Genomic DNA, 16,614 nt, shown 5'->3' with positions numbered 1-16,614 from the left:
GAAAAGAAAGATATTGCCTTTATCAGCCAACATCCCCATTTCTGACTTCATGTTGGAGGAAAGGTCAGTGATGAAGGAGCTGAAGATGATTGGGCCTAGGACATCATTCTGAGAAATTCCTGCAGCAATGTCCTGGGGCTAAGATGATTGGTTTCCAGCAACCAAAACCATCTTCCTTTTGGGCTAGATATGACTCCAACCAGCAGAGGGTTTTCCATCTGATTCCCATCGACTCCAGTTTTGCTAGGGCTCCTTGCTGCCACACTCTTGTCAGATGTTGCCTTGATGTCATTCTCATTGCAAGTCTTGGATGAGGCTTGAACATATTACTTTTGGAGTGGATCAGAAACGAACTAGGAACTGATCAGAACTGATTGCAGCTGTTAAGCCAATTCATTTCTTAACTGGAAATGTGGTGCAGTGCGTTGGTTCTCCAGCAGATAGTGTCAAGAGTTAAAACAATAGCTTCTGGCTTTGATTTTCCAATTCCACCTGTTAGTGTCGGGGGGAGCTCTCAGTAAATGTTGAGAACCTCCTCAAATGATGATTGATAACATTAAAGCCGTGTTTATCCTTGGGTACAGGCTTGTGTTCTAAGTTTATTTCAATTTTAAATGCATCAATTTCACTTTTCAATTTCTTTTTAAAAATCCGTGTATTAATTTCAAGAATCAGAATTAACATTCTTGCAATGAAAATAGTAGATCAGTATTTTTCTCGCTCTGATCTATATCAGAGTTCACCTTATTGTCCATTTTATTATTCAAAAACAATTTGCATTTATACAGCATCTATAATGTAAAAAAAATCCCAAGTGACTACCTACCTGTGACTAAAATTGATCGAAATAATGTTATCAATGTATTTATTATGCAGTACACATTAAATCTATATCTTTGAAAAACATGAATATGTTTATGAATTTAAAGCCCATAAAATATTAGCCTTTTCTAAAAAAAAACCTACAGTATAACAATGATGCCTAACTATTTTAAACAAAACTGAACCAAAGCAAGGCTGGAGATATGAAAGCCAAGTAACCTGCAAGTATTTGCCACATGTCCCTGCTGTATCCAGGCAGCAGCAATATTATTGCAAGTGAAAGCTTATTCATTTGTTCATCAGCATTGAGAGACATGACTCCCCGTCTTGAACAGAATGTAAGTTTACTAAAATCAATCTATTACCCTCAGTGTAGCACTTTATCACTGCTGGAGCTGTCAAGTGCAATTAATACTTCTTACGAACATTTAATCAGGGTGATATGTAGTGAAGTCATAAACTAACAATGATCTGAACTTTTCATGATTGAGAATGTTTAGTCCATGATGGTCTGCTGACAATAAGGGATGGGTTCCTCAGTGCACAGTATGTAAAAGAATCATAAGCACATTTATCAAAGAACATGTTTCGGATTTCATTACACCAGGGACACTGATAAGTCAGTCTGATGTTCCAGAGGCTGATAAAAAATCAAATTGTATCTGTTCTCTCGGTGGTTAGTGCCAAGTGGAGAATACCGGAGAGAGGAGAAAAAAAGTAAACATTGGCCAGCTCATCCCATCTCAATATAGTGGCACTGGCAGAAAGTCGAAGTAGGCGGTAAATCTACTGTCTCAGTAGCCTAAAAAATGAGGAAATAATAACAAAAATAAATGTATATTTACTTTGAACAGGTTATTGCTGGTAGATGATGCTGTCTCACACACTCCTCAACAAAATAATCTGTTTTCTTAGTTAATGACAATGCAACTGTCAGTATTCCTGCCCACTGTACACTGGGACATGCAATAACATTACGCCACTTAGTTTGCAATTTCCAAACTTGTGTTTGTGATGAACTGTTCACATTTTTTTCAGAAAAGAATTCAATAATTAGGATACTCGATTATTAACCATTATTCTCCTTCAGTCCTCCACGAGCTGAATTGAAAATTGAAAATTTGATATCATTAGAGTGATACCTCACTACTCAGTAGGCATATCCTTTATATAAAATCTACCTATGGGAGCTGACAATATTCTGTCCATTTTACAGAGTTCCTTTCTTCATCCTATTACAGTTGTGAACAGGATTGCGCCCCTTGAATGAATACAATGCTATTCATTTTTACTGCCTACAAGGTGATTTTCTTTCCATAATTAGGATGAAGTAGGTTTTCTGAATCAATCATGATATAGACCCTTCCAATGCAAAAATTACCCTGCTGCAGAATGTGTACTATCACTGCCTACCCCACAATGCTCATACATCTATTAGACAGTTCATCATTGTTGTATTTTGGCTTCAGACTTAGATAAGGGATAAAGCTGGTGCAAATACTTGTCCTGAAAATTTAAGGTTTTAGTCCTAACTTTGATCAAAGGCCGTATACCTTATAATCAGTTCCTCTTACTTTGACTGGCATTGTGTTCCTCCCTTACAATCAGAGAGGGCATCAAGCCAAGGTTGTCTCTGTTTCCACTCTTCATAGCTGCACTGAAAATCTTGGTGGCATTTATTAAAGCAACATTTGTTTGAGATAAAAATAATATAAACTTTCTGTTATGACTAGGTGAGGAGGGAAATACTGGGTTTCCTCTTTTCCTACTCCTCGTTTGGTTATAGCAGTGGTTTTGAATTTTAATAAAAGGATGCTGTATTGCCAATTCAGTATGTACTTGATTGTGTGCAAGGATTAAGCTAGACAGATATTCTTGAGTTAAACATGTAAGGAGTTAGTATTAATGTGCTAAAACCCATCCTGGTAACAATATTAAAAATGTACAATTATGTCATACGCCCCACGAAAGCACAGAAACACACACTCAAACCCCATTCTTGCAAAAAAAAAATAACTTTACAGAGTATCAGATGTTAAACTTGGTCATGTTAAAGTGCAGATTTTAAAAAAAGGAAAGTTAATAAAGATTCACCGATCATATCCAGAGGCATTGGTTCTTCAGCTGAGGTAGTTGCTTTAAAGTAATGGCTGGTATATCCTTTTTCTCCTGGAAACGTTGTAGAAATCCAATGGCTTTCAGTAGAGAGTCTCTGTCTGCTGTAAGAATGTAGACACACTTTTAACTCAGCAAAACAGGGTTCAAAGTTTAGATGGAATATTGTAGAGAGAGGGGGCAAGAGAGAGCCACTTTCTCCAGCTGCTAAATCCCAAATTCATGTCAGTTGTTTATTTTAAAAAAGTTGATCAGCTCATGTCCAGTACAGTTCCTCTTAGCCATTGTGATAGCTGAGGTGATTAATTTTTTAATGTTCTAGCAATTAACTCCTGAATGGTTCATTCTTCCATCTGAATGAGATAGGAAAGAAGCTTTTCATACCTCCAGCCTCCAGGGAAGTCCTTGTCTCTGTTAGGGTCTCCATAGTCCAAATGTCTCTGTAAAATGGAATGTGGCTACAGACATGCAAATTGGCAGCCATTTTAAGTCAGTGTCTTTGTTTCAGTGAAATGTCCCTTTTAAAAAGTTTAACATGTGAAACCAGCTGATGAAATATCAAATTAATTCCATATAGCACATTTTGTGACATTCAACTAATTAGATATACAAATGTTGGTCCAAAATCATAGACATTTAGGGCTTATAAACTTTCAGTTAAACCATAGCTTTTCTGCACCGAGACAAATCAGAAGCCCCAAGCTGAGATGATGGAGTGGTGCAATAGTTGTGTTTAGAATATCAATGCAGGGAGTTGGATTTGTAATTTTCCATGTGATTAGTTTTTAACTTCAGTAAAGATCAGGAGATGATGAGATGGAGGTGAATTGTCCTAGTGTGCCTTTACATTTCTTATGATCAGATTAAGACCCAAATTATGCCTCAATTTTTAAAAAAATTAGTTCTGGAATGTGGGTGTCAGTGGCTGGGCCAGCACTTATTGCCCATCCCTGATTGCCCTTGAGAAGGTGGTGGTGAGTTGCCTTCTTAAACTGTTGCAGTCCATGTGGTGCATGTACACCCACAGTGCTGTTAGGGAGGGAGTTCCAGGACTTTGACCCAACGAAGGAAAAGCAATATATTTCCAAGTCAGAATGGTATGTGGCTTGAAGGGGAACTTCCAGGTGGTGGTGTTACTCATAGTTTCAGACTTAGAAATATAGCAAAATCTCAAAAAAAAAGCTTATGGTTTTGAATTTAGGACCTATGACATGTCAGATAATTAGGATTAGAATGAAATGGGACATGGATTTTTTATAATTTAAACTGCAACGTTCCACCATTCCACCACCTTTTTTAGGGGGAAATTGTTACGTGAGCAAAACAGAGTTTACACCACCCTAGAAATTGCTGAAAGAGATGTGAGTGCTAAAGGACTAATATATATTTTCTCATGAATACTAGGAATATACTTCTCTCAGAAAAAAATTGGCTTTGGACATATTTTGATCTGCTGCATTTTGCTGCAGGCTGAGTCCTGCTCTAATACCTGCTAAAAGGATTACAGGTCTTGTAAATTTAAAATAAAACTAGTTGAAATGACTTCAGTCCAGGATCCAGTTCTCTGCATCTAGAATCCTAACCTATGGCACATTATGTTTATTACGTTTTTACTACACATACACATACAATAGTTGAACTAGCAGTCACAGCACAAAACTGGCTCATACGTGTCTATCCCCTTTTTGGGCAGAGACAGCTGGGATCTGCTGATATAACAAAATTAGTTATAATTTTGAGAGAAAAGTGCGAGCTTACATCACCAAAACAAAGCTTTAGGGATGAGGTCCAATGAAAGATCACACCCAAAACATTATTCTGCATGGTGCTCTTTTCGATGCTGATCCACCTGATGTAAATTCCTAACGTATTCCGTTTTTAAAACTCGAGGGCCGAAACTTATTGCTCGGAACAATACAGCACGAACGTTTGGTGTGTTAGTATGACGTACTTCTGTCCACCTTTTCATGGTGGCAATAATCCAATTAAAATAAACGGCTGATCTGATTGGCTGTATTAGTGTTGAGTACTACCCTTCGACTGATCTGATTGGGTTTGAAGGATGTCAACCAATGAACAAAGCTTGATTTCTATTGTAAAACGTTGACAAGTTGACATTTAGGGCGGAATACTGATTATCAATTTAAGAAATATTTGATGGTATACACGTAAGTATGGGGAGACTTGAGAATACTCTTATTTATCCTGATATATTAATATTTCAATACAGTAATAGGTGCAGGCTGTAAAGCAAAGTAGCTGTACGGACAGCACAGAAATATCAATAGAGGATGCATCCAGAAATTACTACAACATTGCTGTCACCAGAATATCTACAACAGGTTAAATAAATATCACCTGACAGCAAAGACACAAGGTGAAAAAGTGTTCGCTGTTCTTTTCTAAGAGCAAACAATAACTTGAAGGCGTCAAAACTACTTGCAGACAAAGGAATTATGTGGTTTCCATCTTTCAAACTAATGAACAGCCAAAATCATAGAAGATGGCAAAACGGCAATACGTAAGGTAGGATTGGGTGTTTATGAAAAAATAAATCCCGAGTTAAGTTGGGCATAGCAGAACTCCGCAGCCGCCTGACACTGGGATTATTTAGTTATTGTTGATGTGCCACCGTGTTCCGATGCCTTGGCTGTCCCACCCTTCTACTTACACCGGATTCACTCTAACAATACACATGAAAAATAATCGTCCGAACTTACGTCGTGTAATTATTTTTAAATTGCTTGCACACACGATGCATTAATTATTGTGTGCGGTTAACCGGTAGTTAAATTGTTTTGCAGCCACGGTGATGTGGAGCAAGACACAGCGACGTGTTACCTGCATAACACCATTAGCCTAGTGACCCACACAACTTGGCCTTTTGTGTGTGTGTGAGACAAGAGAGGGTCCCAGGCGTTGCTCAGTTGTCAGTCACCGCTGCTGCTACACATTCGGCTCAGGGTTGGCGAAACCGCAGTTCACGCCCTTATGTGATTGACAGGGCGGCGGGGCTGGCTCTGTGTGAGGAGGGGGTGGGACTGCTCCTTCTGCTGGCTCTGCTTCTCCCCCACTGTGTGATAGATAGAGGGGGAGAGCGGGAGGCTTCAGCTCACACAGGCAGAGTGGAGCGGGAGGGAGCAGCCCTTGCACAGCCGGGCTCCGTTATAGCCCACCGCCCATCTCTCTCTCTCCCTGTGTGTATTCGCCGCCCTCCCCCTTTGGAGTTTTGCTTCTATTTTACAGTGAGCCGCTCTCTAAAAATGATGCCCGGCTCTTTACGCCGCTGAGCACGCGTTGCCGACTGGAATTTGTACTATTTAATTCTCTTCCCCCCTCCCCTCTCTTTGTATTATGGGGAAAGAGCAGGAACTTCTGGAAGCCGCTCGAATTGGGAATGTAGCGGTGGTGGAAAAATTGCTAAGTGGCAAAAAGGGATTATTGGGAAGTGGTCCGAGCTCCACCCCACTCTCCAGCCTGCTGAGGTGAGTTAGAGAGAGCCCCAGCCTGTTCTCTGTTGCATTTTATTAACCAGTGTGGAAAATGTGTATTTCATTACAGTCTAGTTGTAATGAACAGAACAAATGGAAACACTTAGTCCAGACTTCAGAATTGCGAGAAGTGAGACGGTTGTATTTCGTATTATTTCGTATTAGGGTTGATTTTGTTTTGAAGGAATGTGCAGTGTTAGGCTCCTCTGTGTTTCAAATGCTGTATTGTGTGTTTTTTGTTCGGTTTGTTACTGTGTGGTAGGCAGTGGCTTCCTTTTATCCCCAGAAGAGAATTTCCTCAGCAAGTTTTGGAATTCGATGTGACTGTTGGGACGAGGTGATAATGTTTGCAGGGTTAGAGCTTGTACAGGTGCAAAAGTGATTAAATGTTCACATGTCGAAATGTAAACCGCTGCAAACATGTTTGTAGAAAAGTTGGAGAATCATGTGCACTGAGTTTTATTCTGCCAGTATATTTAAGTAGCATTTACTTACAAACCATTAGGTTAAATGAGATTCCCCCAAAAGTGTTCGGAGGCTTGACGTTCCTGGAACTGAACATTGATCTGTAATTCTATCAGAAATAGGTAAGCACATAGGGAGGAATTTCAAATACTAGACTGGGGGGGATGGGCACTAGGACCATGCTCTGGAATAGGAACATCATGGGGAAAAATGTAAAAGCTGCGGGAGGATAGAGGTTGGCGGTTACATGCGTACTCTAAACATCATCGAAAAATAAAATGTTTCTCTTTTTAAATCACATACAAGATCATCCAGTTGTATTCACATTCACTTCTGGTATCGCAATGAGCCTGCAGCTGAGCTGCTATTTGGGTTGTGAAAGGCGACTGACTTTGTGTTTGGGATGGGAGGGGAGGACAAAGCCGGCACAAGGAGGGGAATTCCTCCTGGCGGCGGCGGGGAGAGATGGGACCCAAATGGGACCGGCGTTGTCATTTGGAGACCCCCCCCCCCCCCCCCCGCCTTCACCCTCGGCTGTGTAGATTCACTCGCGATGCGCCCTCCACCCCCCACCGTTTATTCTGCATCTCGGTTCTCGAACAACCTTGTTCCCTGTTTGATGTGGTGAATGGTTCTCGATTGATCGAGGGGGCGATGAAGCCACATGAAGAGGGACAATGGTGTGCCATCGCTAAAGTTTCACCTGACGTTTTAACTGACCGTTGTTGTTTTTGTTGAAACAACATGATATAATTCATTAACTTTTTTGAAATCCGAAGCGACTCTTCAAAAGCGACCAACAGGACAGATTCATTTGTTTGAGAGAAAGTCCTCTTATTTGCATAACATGGCGTTGGTTCAGCGACATGACTGCTGGATGTTTGGAATAGCTGGGATAGTTCAGTCGGGATGGTGGCGGTTTACGGATGAACATAGACACATAACATGTAGGCTACATCATCCCAGTGCACCGAGGGTCATTTCCCACAGCACCTAGCTATCGCTGACTGATTTATTTCGATGGATAGTTGTGAAGCCCTGTAAATTTGGAAAAGCTAATAACATTTAAAAACTGTGTTATCAGCAGGGGCTATGATTCAAGGTGTTTGTGTTTATAATTTTACATGGATTGAGTTTAGTAGTATTCCTGGAACTGGAAAGTAACTATTGGTGCAGGCATGCAGATGATGTATGGGTTGACACATGTCAATATTTAGTGCTTCTAAAAGGAGAAATGATTCCATTACTGACATGCTCAATTATTTTGGATAGGATAAACTAACTTTAAGGGTTTGATTACAAATCCCTAGTTGCTAATCTATAACTTTTCAGTAACATATTGTGTTGAGGATAAAATCAACTGTGAGCATATTCCTCTTGCAATAATTACATGGAGTATAATATTTACCCAGAAGTAGTAGAAAGTCAGTAACCTTAGCCAGCACTGGTGAGGTGATATGATGAACAATACTTGAACTTTATAGCAAGTGTCTAGAGCTAGAATGACAGCACAGTATTGATATTGGCACCAATTAGTCATCATTATTATATACTAAAGTGAATTTCCAGTGATGAGGGGACTCGCTGAAGAATTATCAGGAACTCCTTTATATTTGCACTTGGTTTGAAAATCTATTGTCGTTAATGTTTGTAAATATTCTTGACCATTATGACCAAATACCAACATTTTTTTTGTTTCACACTGATCCCTCTTCCTTACTTTATTTGAAGTCCACATTTGTGTCCTTGGATCTTTTTTGAAAATGCAACTATTAACATTTCTTCATCTGCACGTTTACTATTGAAAGCATTGAGCAGCTGTGTTCATGAAAAGGATTTCACTATTGACATTGTGTAAGGGTCTGGCACATATAGGGTTAATGTGAGACTAAGCACAGTACCGCCCACACAGTGATGTAAGAGAGCACATGACCCACACCCAGGGTCAGTCTAGTGTTAGACAGAGCCATGTGTACCAGTAAATATGCAGACAGCTCCTAGCTTGTACCCTTTACTGTATATTTGTAAATAATTTTAAGAGCCAGTAAAGACTTAGTTAACTATGTATGGCTATAAAGAATGCTTCAGACCTGCCTTACTGTAACCAACACCCTACAACATGATGGCAGCGGTTTCGTTAATTATAGAGAACCGCAAGTTCAAACAAAACGAGCATCCTGACTGGGACTTCAGTGCTGTATAGTCTTCTCTCTTTGCAGAGCAGGTTTGTTAATTCTCATTACAGGTGCTAGAAAACCTTCATTGGTCAGACCAGCCAACCACCCAGGAGGTAATAATGACACCTCCAGCGGAGGATATAAAAGACAGCAGCCAGCAGTCTGATGAGCCTCAACCTCCAGCTCTGACAATGGTACAGCAGGTCAACACTCCAACCAGCGAATGTATGTTGCAACTCCCAGCCAGCATGCCAAAGCCACAAAAGATGCTGGAAACTGGTAGCATCCATCCATTGCTGACAGCAAAACGCAGAGGTGAGCATACCACTAAACCGCATTCTAGTCATAGGAAAACTCATCCTTCATCATAGAGGACATCGCCACAACCCACATGACGATGGAAGAAGTGAAAGAAATGACAAGGTGGTGAGCAGACTACTCGTCCACCTCGCAAGAAACGAGTTAGGGTGACAACTGCCGATTAGTGCAATAGCTGAAATGATCAAGTGCGGTTCAACATGAAAGAATAGAAGAAAAGAATGATAACATACCCAGGTGCCAGATCAACCTCCAAACCTGCTTTTAGAACCAGTAATGACAGAACCTACCAATCCTCCGACAGTAGCGCGAATGAGATATGGAAGGGTTCCAGACTGCCTGTACCTTTTTAATTCAAGGACTTGAGCTGAGAGATGTGGTAGTGACAATGTAAGATGTAAACTATAATCACTTAAAATGCATTGGATAAAGACTTGGGGGAGGCATAGTATAGGATTTATGTGGGACTGGGAGTACAGTACTGCCCAGGCAGTGCTGTAAGAGCACATGACCTGCACCCAGGGTCAGTCTAGTGTTAGACAGAGCAGTGTGTACCAGCAAGCGTGGAGACAGCACCTAGCTTGTACCCTTTACGTATATGTGTAAATAGTTTTGAGTCAATAAAGACTTGGGTTAACCCAAGTATGACTACAAAGATTATTTCAGACCTACCAACTGTAACCAACATCCTGCAACAGTTGACATGTAATGACAGTGGAGATGTTTTTACCTTACAGAAGTTTACAACAATTTCAGCATGTTTTTATATTGTACTTCTTTAGTAGAAGATATTTCAGAACCAATAGAGACAATCAATGATCTCTAAATTAGAGACAAGCTGGAAGGACCAAAGTATTGAAAAGAAAACTGAAATGGTGTGAAGTATGTGTAAATTATGTCAACTGCATTGCTTTGTAATTCTTGGAGTATGACTTAGTTTATTTGTAAGTTCACTTAAGTGTTCAAGCATTAGTATGTAGTTTGATAATGGTTTGGGAAAAACAAAGCAATAGCAGAAGTTATTTTAATTCCATCTGTCCTTGATCAAAAGCTGGTTGACCATGAAGAACTAAATAAGTTCCTAATACTTAATGCATCTTGATGCAAACATGTATTATTCAGAAAGGAAACTTAGTAGCTGATAAAGTCTTCAGTATAAATTACTTGTGCTCCATATATGGAAACAATTAAGGTTTTTGTAGTTTTATTTGTCGCAGGTCATTTTTTTAAAAAGACCATGCAGTGTACATTCTTTCTTTAGTATTATAATGCATTAATCTATCCGTTACAGCCTGTTGTTAAACATATTAGCTATTATTTAAAAGTTCAGTGTTAAATTTGTCTTCTTGTTAAATAGTTGAGTTTGTTCTTACATTAAAGGTAAAAAGTTGAAAATTTGCCAAGAGATCAAATCGAGTTTGAATTTTTTATTTAATGGGAAAACAAGTGCAAGGGACAAAATGAACAAAGGTTCATAGTTCATGACACTAAGTTTGAAGAGGAAAGAAGACAAGGCAGAATAAGAAATACTGAATAGGTGATGCCAAGGTGTTCAATTATGTACCTGGAGAAGGAAGACTGGGTGTATGTGAATACTATTCTGCAGTATTGATATCCTAGTAGAGAAATAGTGCTTTGAATCTTAATGTTAACACAATGAACACACAAATGTAGAATGATATATTTTGCAGTTTACTATGAACAAAAGAGAAATCTTCAAGCAACTGAACATAGAAGTGTTAATAAAATAGTTGAGTTGTTCAATAGAGATGAGGGTTTGGTTGCCTCATAGATGCAGCAAAAAGCTTGTCACCTGGGCAGGTTAGAAGTGGGAACAGTATTCAACTCTTGGACTTAGTGTTGAGAGGTTGAAGGAAAATATGGACCACAAGAGAGGCACTATAGCTTTTTTTTTTGTTGAGGCAGTGCTAGCAATAGAGAAGACATGGGACATCCATTTGAGTACAGAGGAAAAAAAAAATAAGAAATGCCAACAGTTAAGGGGGGAAAGGTTTGTAGTTGTTTTTAGTTCCATTTAAGAGGTTTGAACAAACTTTAAGGAAATTAAAGTTGAATGTCAGTCTGTTCAAGCTGCATAGATATTGGAAGTGATGGGTATTGAAAGTAATTCAAAATAGAAAGCAAACAAAACAATGAAGGAAGTACAATGGAGACAAATAAGTAAATGCAAAAGACAGAACCAGTGTAGAGCATATGGGGATAAATGAAGTTGAACATTGGAGGGTGGTGATATTAGAAGGATGAAGGTTTGCATATCATCACTATTCGAATGGAAAAGATTATTAAAGTATACTTTAATCCTGCAAAGTGGCCTTCAAAACCTGTAAACAATTTTCAATAAATGTACAGATAGTGGGACAAATGATACTGAGAAAGAGAGCTTGTATTTAAATAGCATCTAGTTATAGGCTATCTTTGTTTCACAGCCAATATATTAAATTTTGAATTGCAGTCATTGTTTTTATGTTGGGAAACATTGCAGCCAACTTTGTTCAGTGAAGTCCTTTGAGCAGCAAATGATATTAATGATCAGTTAATGTTTTTTTAATCCTGGTCATGCAGCTGAGGGAAGAATGTTGGCCAGAACAATGGAAGGGCTCGTTGCTATTCAGACAGTGCTTTATGATTTTTTACATTTGCCCAAATGGGGCATTGGCTTAACTTCTTATCCAAAGCGTGATATTGCTGACAATACAGCATTCCCTCAATACTGCACTGAAATGCGAGTATGGCCCAAAGAGGGATTTGAATCCACAATTTTCACAGGTGAAAGTTCACTAACTTGAGCTAAACTCACAGTTGCATTGCTAACATGTGTTATCCAAATGTTATCTCTGTAGCTGTAGAAATTTATGATAGCTATAAATGCTTTAATTATATAAAATAACAGTTTTGATTGGTGCAAATTGTGGGGTTTGGGGGGGGGGGTGGTGCGTGGGTAGAATGGGACAGAGAATACACTGGTGCAGTTGGAGGAGAGGGATGGGGGTAGATGCTTTTGAGGTTTGGGAAATTTATCAGGAGTTTTTGTCTGCACCCAGGCTGTCTTATCTGAGTACTCGGTGCTGATAGCAAAAAAATGTGGAAAAGATGTTATTTTTCATTGCTGGCATTCATCAGCATGATGCACACCAGTGTTTTACCCCAACCTTCTGACCCCTTCCAAATAAAGTTGCTTGTCTTAACCAAGCTTGCTGTTTTAATTGGATCAGCAGATGGAGGAGGAGGTTCATAATAGAAATCTCCTCCTTCCAATCTGAACCAGTATTATCTGAGAAAATATTATGGTGTTTGTTGAAGATGTTGTCTGAGGCTTAAAGCCTTATTTGGTCCTAAATCTGTCTTTGGGATAACTGCATCTGATTTGATTTTTGACATCTTTCACTGTGAAACTAGTGAAATGAAATGGCAAATTGAAGCAACAGTGCCTCATTTTATTTCCCAGTTTTCTCAAATAAAAGGGAATATTTTAGATATATTTTTCATAAATAACAGCACCAGGCTGATTGATTTTTATTTTTGGCCAGATTTAAAAACTCAAATTTTGAAAGATTCAGTGAAGATGGGTAATTTGACTGCTGCTTTTCATTTACCCAATCCTCTCAGACCCCACACAATCGCTTTAAGAGACTTGTGAAAAATAAAAAAAAATACAAAGCACAGCATTTTAAATGGTTTAAGCCATTAAATAAAAACTGAGTCGACAGAACAGAGTCTTTTGTATGGCTGAATATTCCAGGCTGCTGGATTACTGGTCCAGTAACACAATGACTGTTCTACTGCACCCATCTGTTGGGCTGAAGTTTATGCTGGTGCGGAATCGATGTGTTACTGGATTAGTAATCCAGAGCCCTGAAATAATAATCGGGTGATGTGATTTCAAATGGCAGCTTGTGAACTTGACTTCAGTTAATTGACTAAAGCTGGTATAAAAAGACTAGAATCAGTCCTGGTGACCATGAAGCTATCGCCATTAAAAACCCAACTGGTTCACTAATGTCCTTTTAGGGAAGGAAACCTGTTTGTCCTTGCCTGGTCTGGCCTACATGTGTCTCCAGACTCTGAGATATAGTAGACTCTTAACTGCCCTACCAGGCCATTTCAATTACTTCTATCAGACCTTTATATAAAAAAAATGTATCAGAATAAAAATGGGCAAACCACCCAGTGTTAACTAAGGAATGAGAATCAGGTACAATAATGACACGCTTAAGCCCAGTTGCCCCCCCCCCCAAAAAAAAGATCTCTTCACTGACGTCTGTAGGGTTGCTAATTGACTTGAGGTGAGACTTCCGCTCTCATCAGGAGGAAGTCTGCCTCTGAAAGCTGCCGGCCAAACAAATGGCTGACAGCTCTGTTTCCAGCTTCACCAGGGGTGTCTGTTGCTGCTGGTACTGCAGTCAATTCCAGAGGGAAGCGAGCCGTGATGGAGCCAGGTAGGCACCTATCCCCTTTGCCTGGCCACCAGCCCACCAGCTATGTTTCACTGCCCACCCCCTGCCAAGCCATGGATGAAATTCCAGCGGTGGTAGGAGATGGCTGTTATGTAGCTGAGACTCAGTTGGCCAGTGGGAGAGGGGATCTTCTGATGTGCGCAGTTTTACACCCCCTCCACCTGCCAGCCTGTGCCCCAGAGTGGGGGTGGGGGGGGGGGGTGGGGTTTCATAAAATTTAGCCCATTGTGTCTTGATCTTCATAATAAAACTGTAGCCCCTTGAATGAATGGGACTGTACATCTTATGGCATTCTAAGTAAGGAGCTACTCTGATTAGTCTCGGGACAGCTTCAAAGGGAAATACAATATGATTTTTGCTAAAATATTGCATTTTATACCTCAACAAAGAAGAAACCAAAACACAATTTTAATATTTAGCATAACTTGAAATTTAAAAGCAATAGTAGGGGTTAAAACTATAAGCTATTGAGTTTCATAAGTTGGATAAATGTAGGTTTTTTAAGTGTATGGTTTTTTGTATACAGTGCTTTTTCTGCAATACACTCTATAACATGTTCTCTGTCTCGCATTGTTGATATAACCACTGTTACGACCAGTGAGAGAGGATGAACTGACTCCCTTCTATACAACCTCCTTGGTTGGTCAAACAAAGGTTTAAGTTTCTTTTCCACAAAGATATGTCATTTTCAAATCAGAATGTATTTAACTATTTAAGTTGTGAGCAATGAGGACCTACTCAATCAAGGTTCCTTGAGTCAAAGAAATTTCTTGACCCCTAAAGCCGAGGGAAAATAATAAAACGCAACATCAAGCATTTGGCCCTCATGCAGTCATTAGGGCCCACACATGTGCACAGGGAGTTGGAGTCCAAATAAAAAAAGGTAAAAGAATATACGTTTAAGTGTTCTTTGTCCTTGAAGGGTAGATTTTAAACACTGCTGCCAATTTGGGCTAGTTGGTTTCTTGCGTGCGCTCAGATGTAGATGATGTCATAATTATTACGAGATATTGGTTGACTGGTAACTTTCTGGTTGAGTTGGCTTTTTGAACCGGGTGACACAATTATCCCAAAAGAGAGGGAGAGAAAGAGCCCTTGGCTTGTTCCCTTGCTGAAGACTTTCTGGCCTGTGTCAGTTGCAATCTCTGTCTAGTGCTAGCAGCCTTGCCCTGAAATACTCCACCCACTGTGTATTTCCAAGGGGTTTTGCGTGGCAGCCATTGCTTTGGTATCCAGTGCTTTGCATTTTTAATGTCTCTTCCTTAGACAGTTACGAGTTTCAATGGGTTATAGGAAATGTCTCTCTTCACACCCACCTGAGGGTGACTTGTTGGTTTCTCACCCTCGCCTTGGACTGAGGCCTTGCATTTTTTAAGCAATTTGTTCTGTCTCGGTTCAAATTGCAAATGTTCCAGTCAGTTGAAAAACCATATTTTTAAAAATAAAGGGGCATAGCCTTGTAACAACCCATTGTTCTAAAACAACATATGCCCTGAATCACTATGATACTATATCCATAATACAATAAAAACTTTGGCCTGAAATTTCCTGTATAATTGTGCCCAGAGATATGTGGAATATGGGATAAAACAAATAAGCATCTTAAAACATTGTGGAATTTAGGGTGGGAGGCATATGTGCAAGTGTGATGTATGCAAATTTGCCTGGTCATTTATCTTCTGGAAGAGGGATCAATAGATGAATGAATGGAATATCACCCTTGAAAATGACTCCAACCCCAATTTACTGAACCTTGTATGTGAATTTTCTATAATTGTGCTTGTTGGAGGCTCTTCAGTTTATGGTCATGATTTTTTTAGGCACAGCAGGAAACAGTTATTTTTCTGGCATGTTATTCAGTTTTTAAAAAATGTATCCTCCTGAGACCTGCACTGTACTTTTTTTGAACGTATTTCATGCAAGTAACATTAAAAATTGAAATGCTTTCTCGATTTGCAGGTTCTTAAATGCACTGCACCTAATATGCATGAATAATGGTTGAATGGGTTGGAACTTGAATTTTAACAGAAGAAAGAATACATGATGTGAAAGGCAAAACATTGTGGATGCTGAAACTCTCTGAACTATAAACAGAACATTGAAAATACTCAGATCAGACAGCATTTGTGTAGAGAGAAACAGGCAGCGTTTTGAGGTTAGCAATCTTTCATCACAATTGAAAATATTACAGTAGTTTTTAAACAAGTGCACTGGTAAGGAACGCAGGGTGGGGAAGAGGAAAGAACAAAAGTAAGTTCTGTGATAGGATGGAAGGCAGCAGTGATTAAATGGGAATATGGTGTAAGGCAAAAAGTGGTTGGTAATGAAACATGTAAAGAAACAAAATATGGGTGTAGAGGAACTGTAAATGTCAATAACAGAAGCAGTATCAACGACTGTCCAAAACAAAATTGGAACAGTTTTATGATCTGAGATTGTTAAATTCAACGTTGAGTCCATAAGTCTGTAAAGTGCCCAAATTAGAAGAGGAGTTGCTGTTTTTTTTGAGCTTCCTTGGAAAAGTGTGGGGGGTTGAGCGCAGAGGTCAAAGGGAGAGTGGAGTGGGGAATTACAATGGTAAGTCATGGGAGGTACAATGTCATGTTTGCGGACTGAACAGAGGTGTTTCACAAAGAGGCCATCCACATTAATGGTATGTTAATTTTATTATTAAGGTTAAGGATATACAGGTGGAGGGCATTGATTAAGTACCTTGAGCACATATAAAGAGAGTCCTCTGGAACACTGGAT

The 16,614-nt window shown here is 39.5% G+C and overlaps 1 protein-coding gene and 1 long non-coding RNA gene across 9 annotated transcripts in view; one reads left to right on the top strand and one right to left on the bottom strand.

Moving 5' to 3' along the window:
• Positions 1–224: 224 nt before the first annotated feature.
• Positions 225–5,896, bottom strand: LOC121285979. Its single transcript, XR_005944862.1, has 3 exons — positions 5,779–5,896; positions 2,917–3,041; positions 225–1,624 (listed from the first exon to the last, which is right to left on the bottom strand). It is a non-coding gene; the product is annotated as an uncharacterized LOC121285979 (long non-coding RNA).
• Positions 5,897–6,021: 125 nt separating this feature from the next.
• anks1b (ankyrin repeat and sterile alpha motif domain containing 1B) overlaps positions 6,022–16,614 on the top strand; it is an 865,501-nt gene continuing 854,908 nt past the window's right edge. For all 8 annotated transcript variants that reach the window (XM_041202975.1, XM_041202978.1, XM_041202973.1 and 5 more), the window contains exon 1: positions 6,022–6,422. In XM_041202975.1, the coding sequence (XP_041058909.1) occupies positions 6,292–6,422 (131 nt within the window). In that variant the 5' untranslated portion in view covers positions 6,022–6,291. The remainder of the gene's footprint in view (positions 6,423–16,614) is intronic.

This window comes from Carcharodon carcharias, chromosome 13 (genome assembly GCF_017639515.1).
Source record: "Carcharodon carcharias isolate sCarCar2 chromosome 13, sCarCar2.pri, whole genome shotgun sequence".
Lineage (NCBI taxonomy): Eukaryota > Metazoa > Chordata > Chondrichthyes > Lamniformes > Lamnidae > Carcharodon > Carcharodon carcharias.
This window is presented reverse-complemented; position numbering and strand designations above follow the sequence as displayed.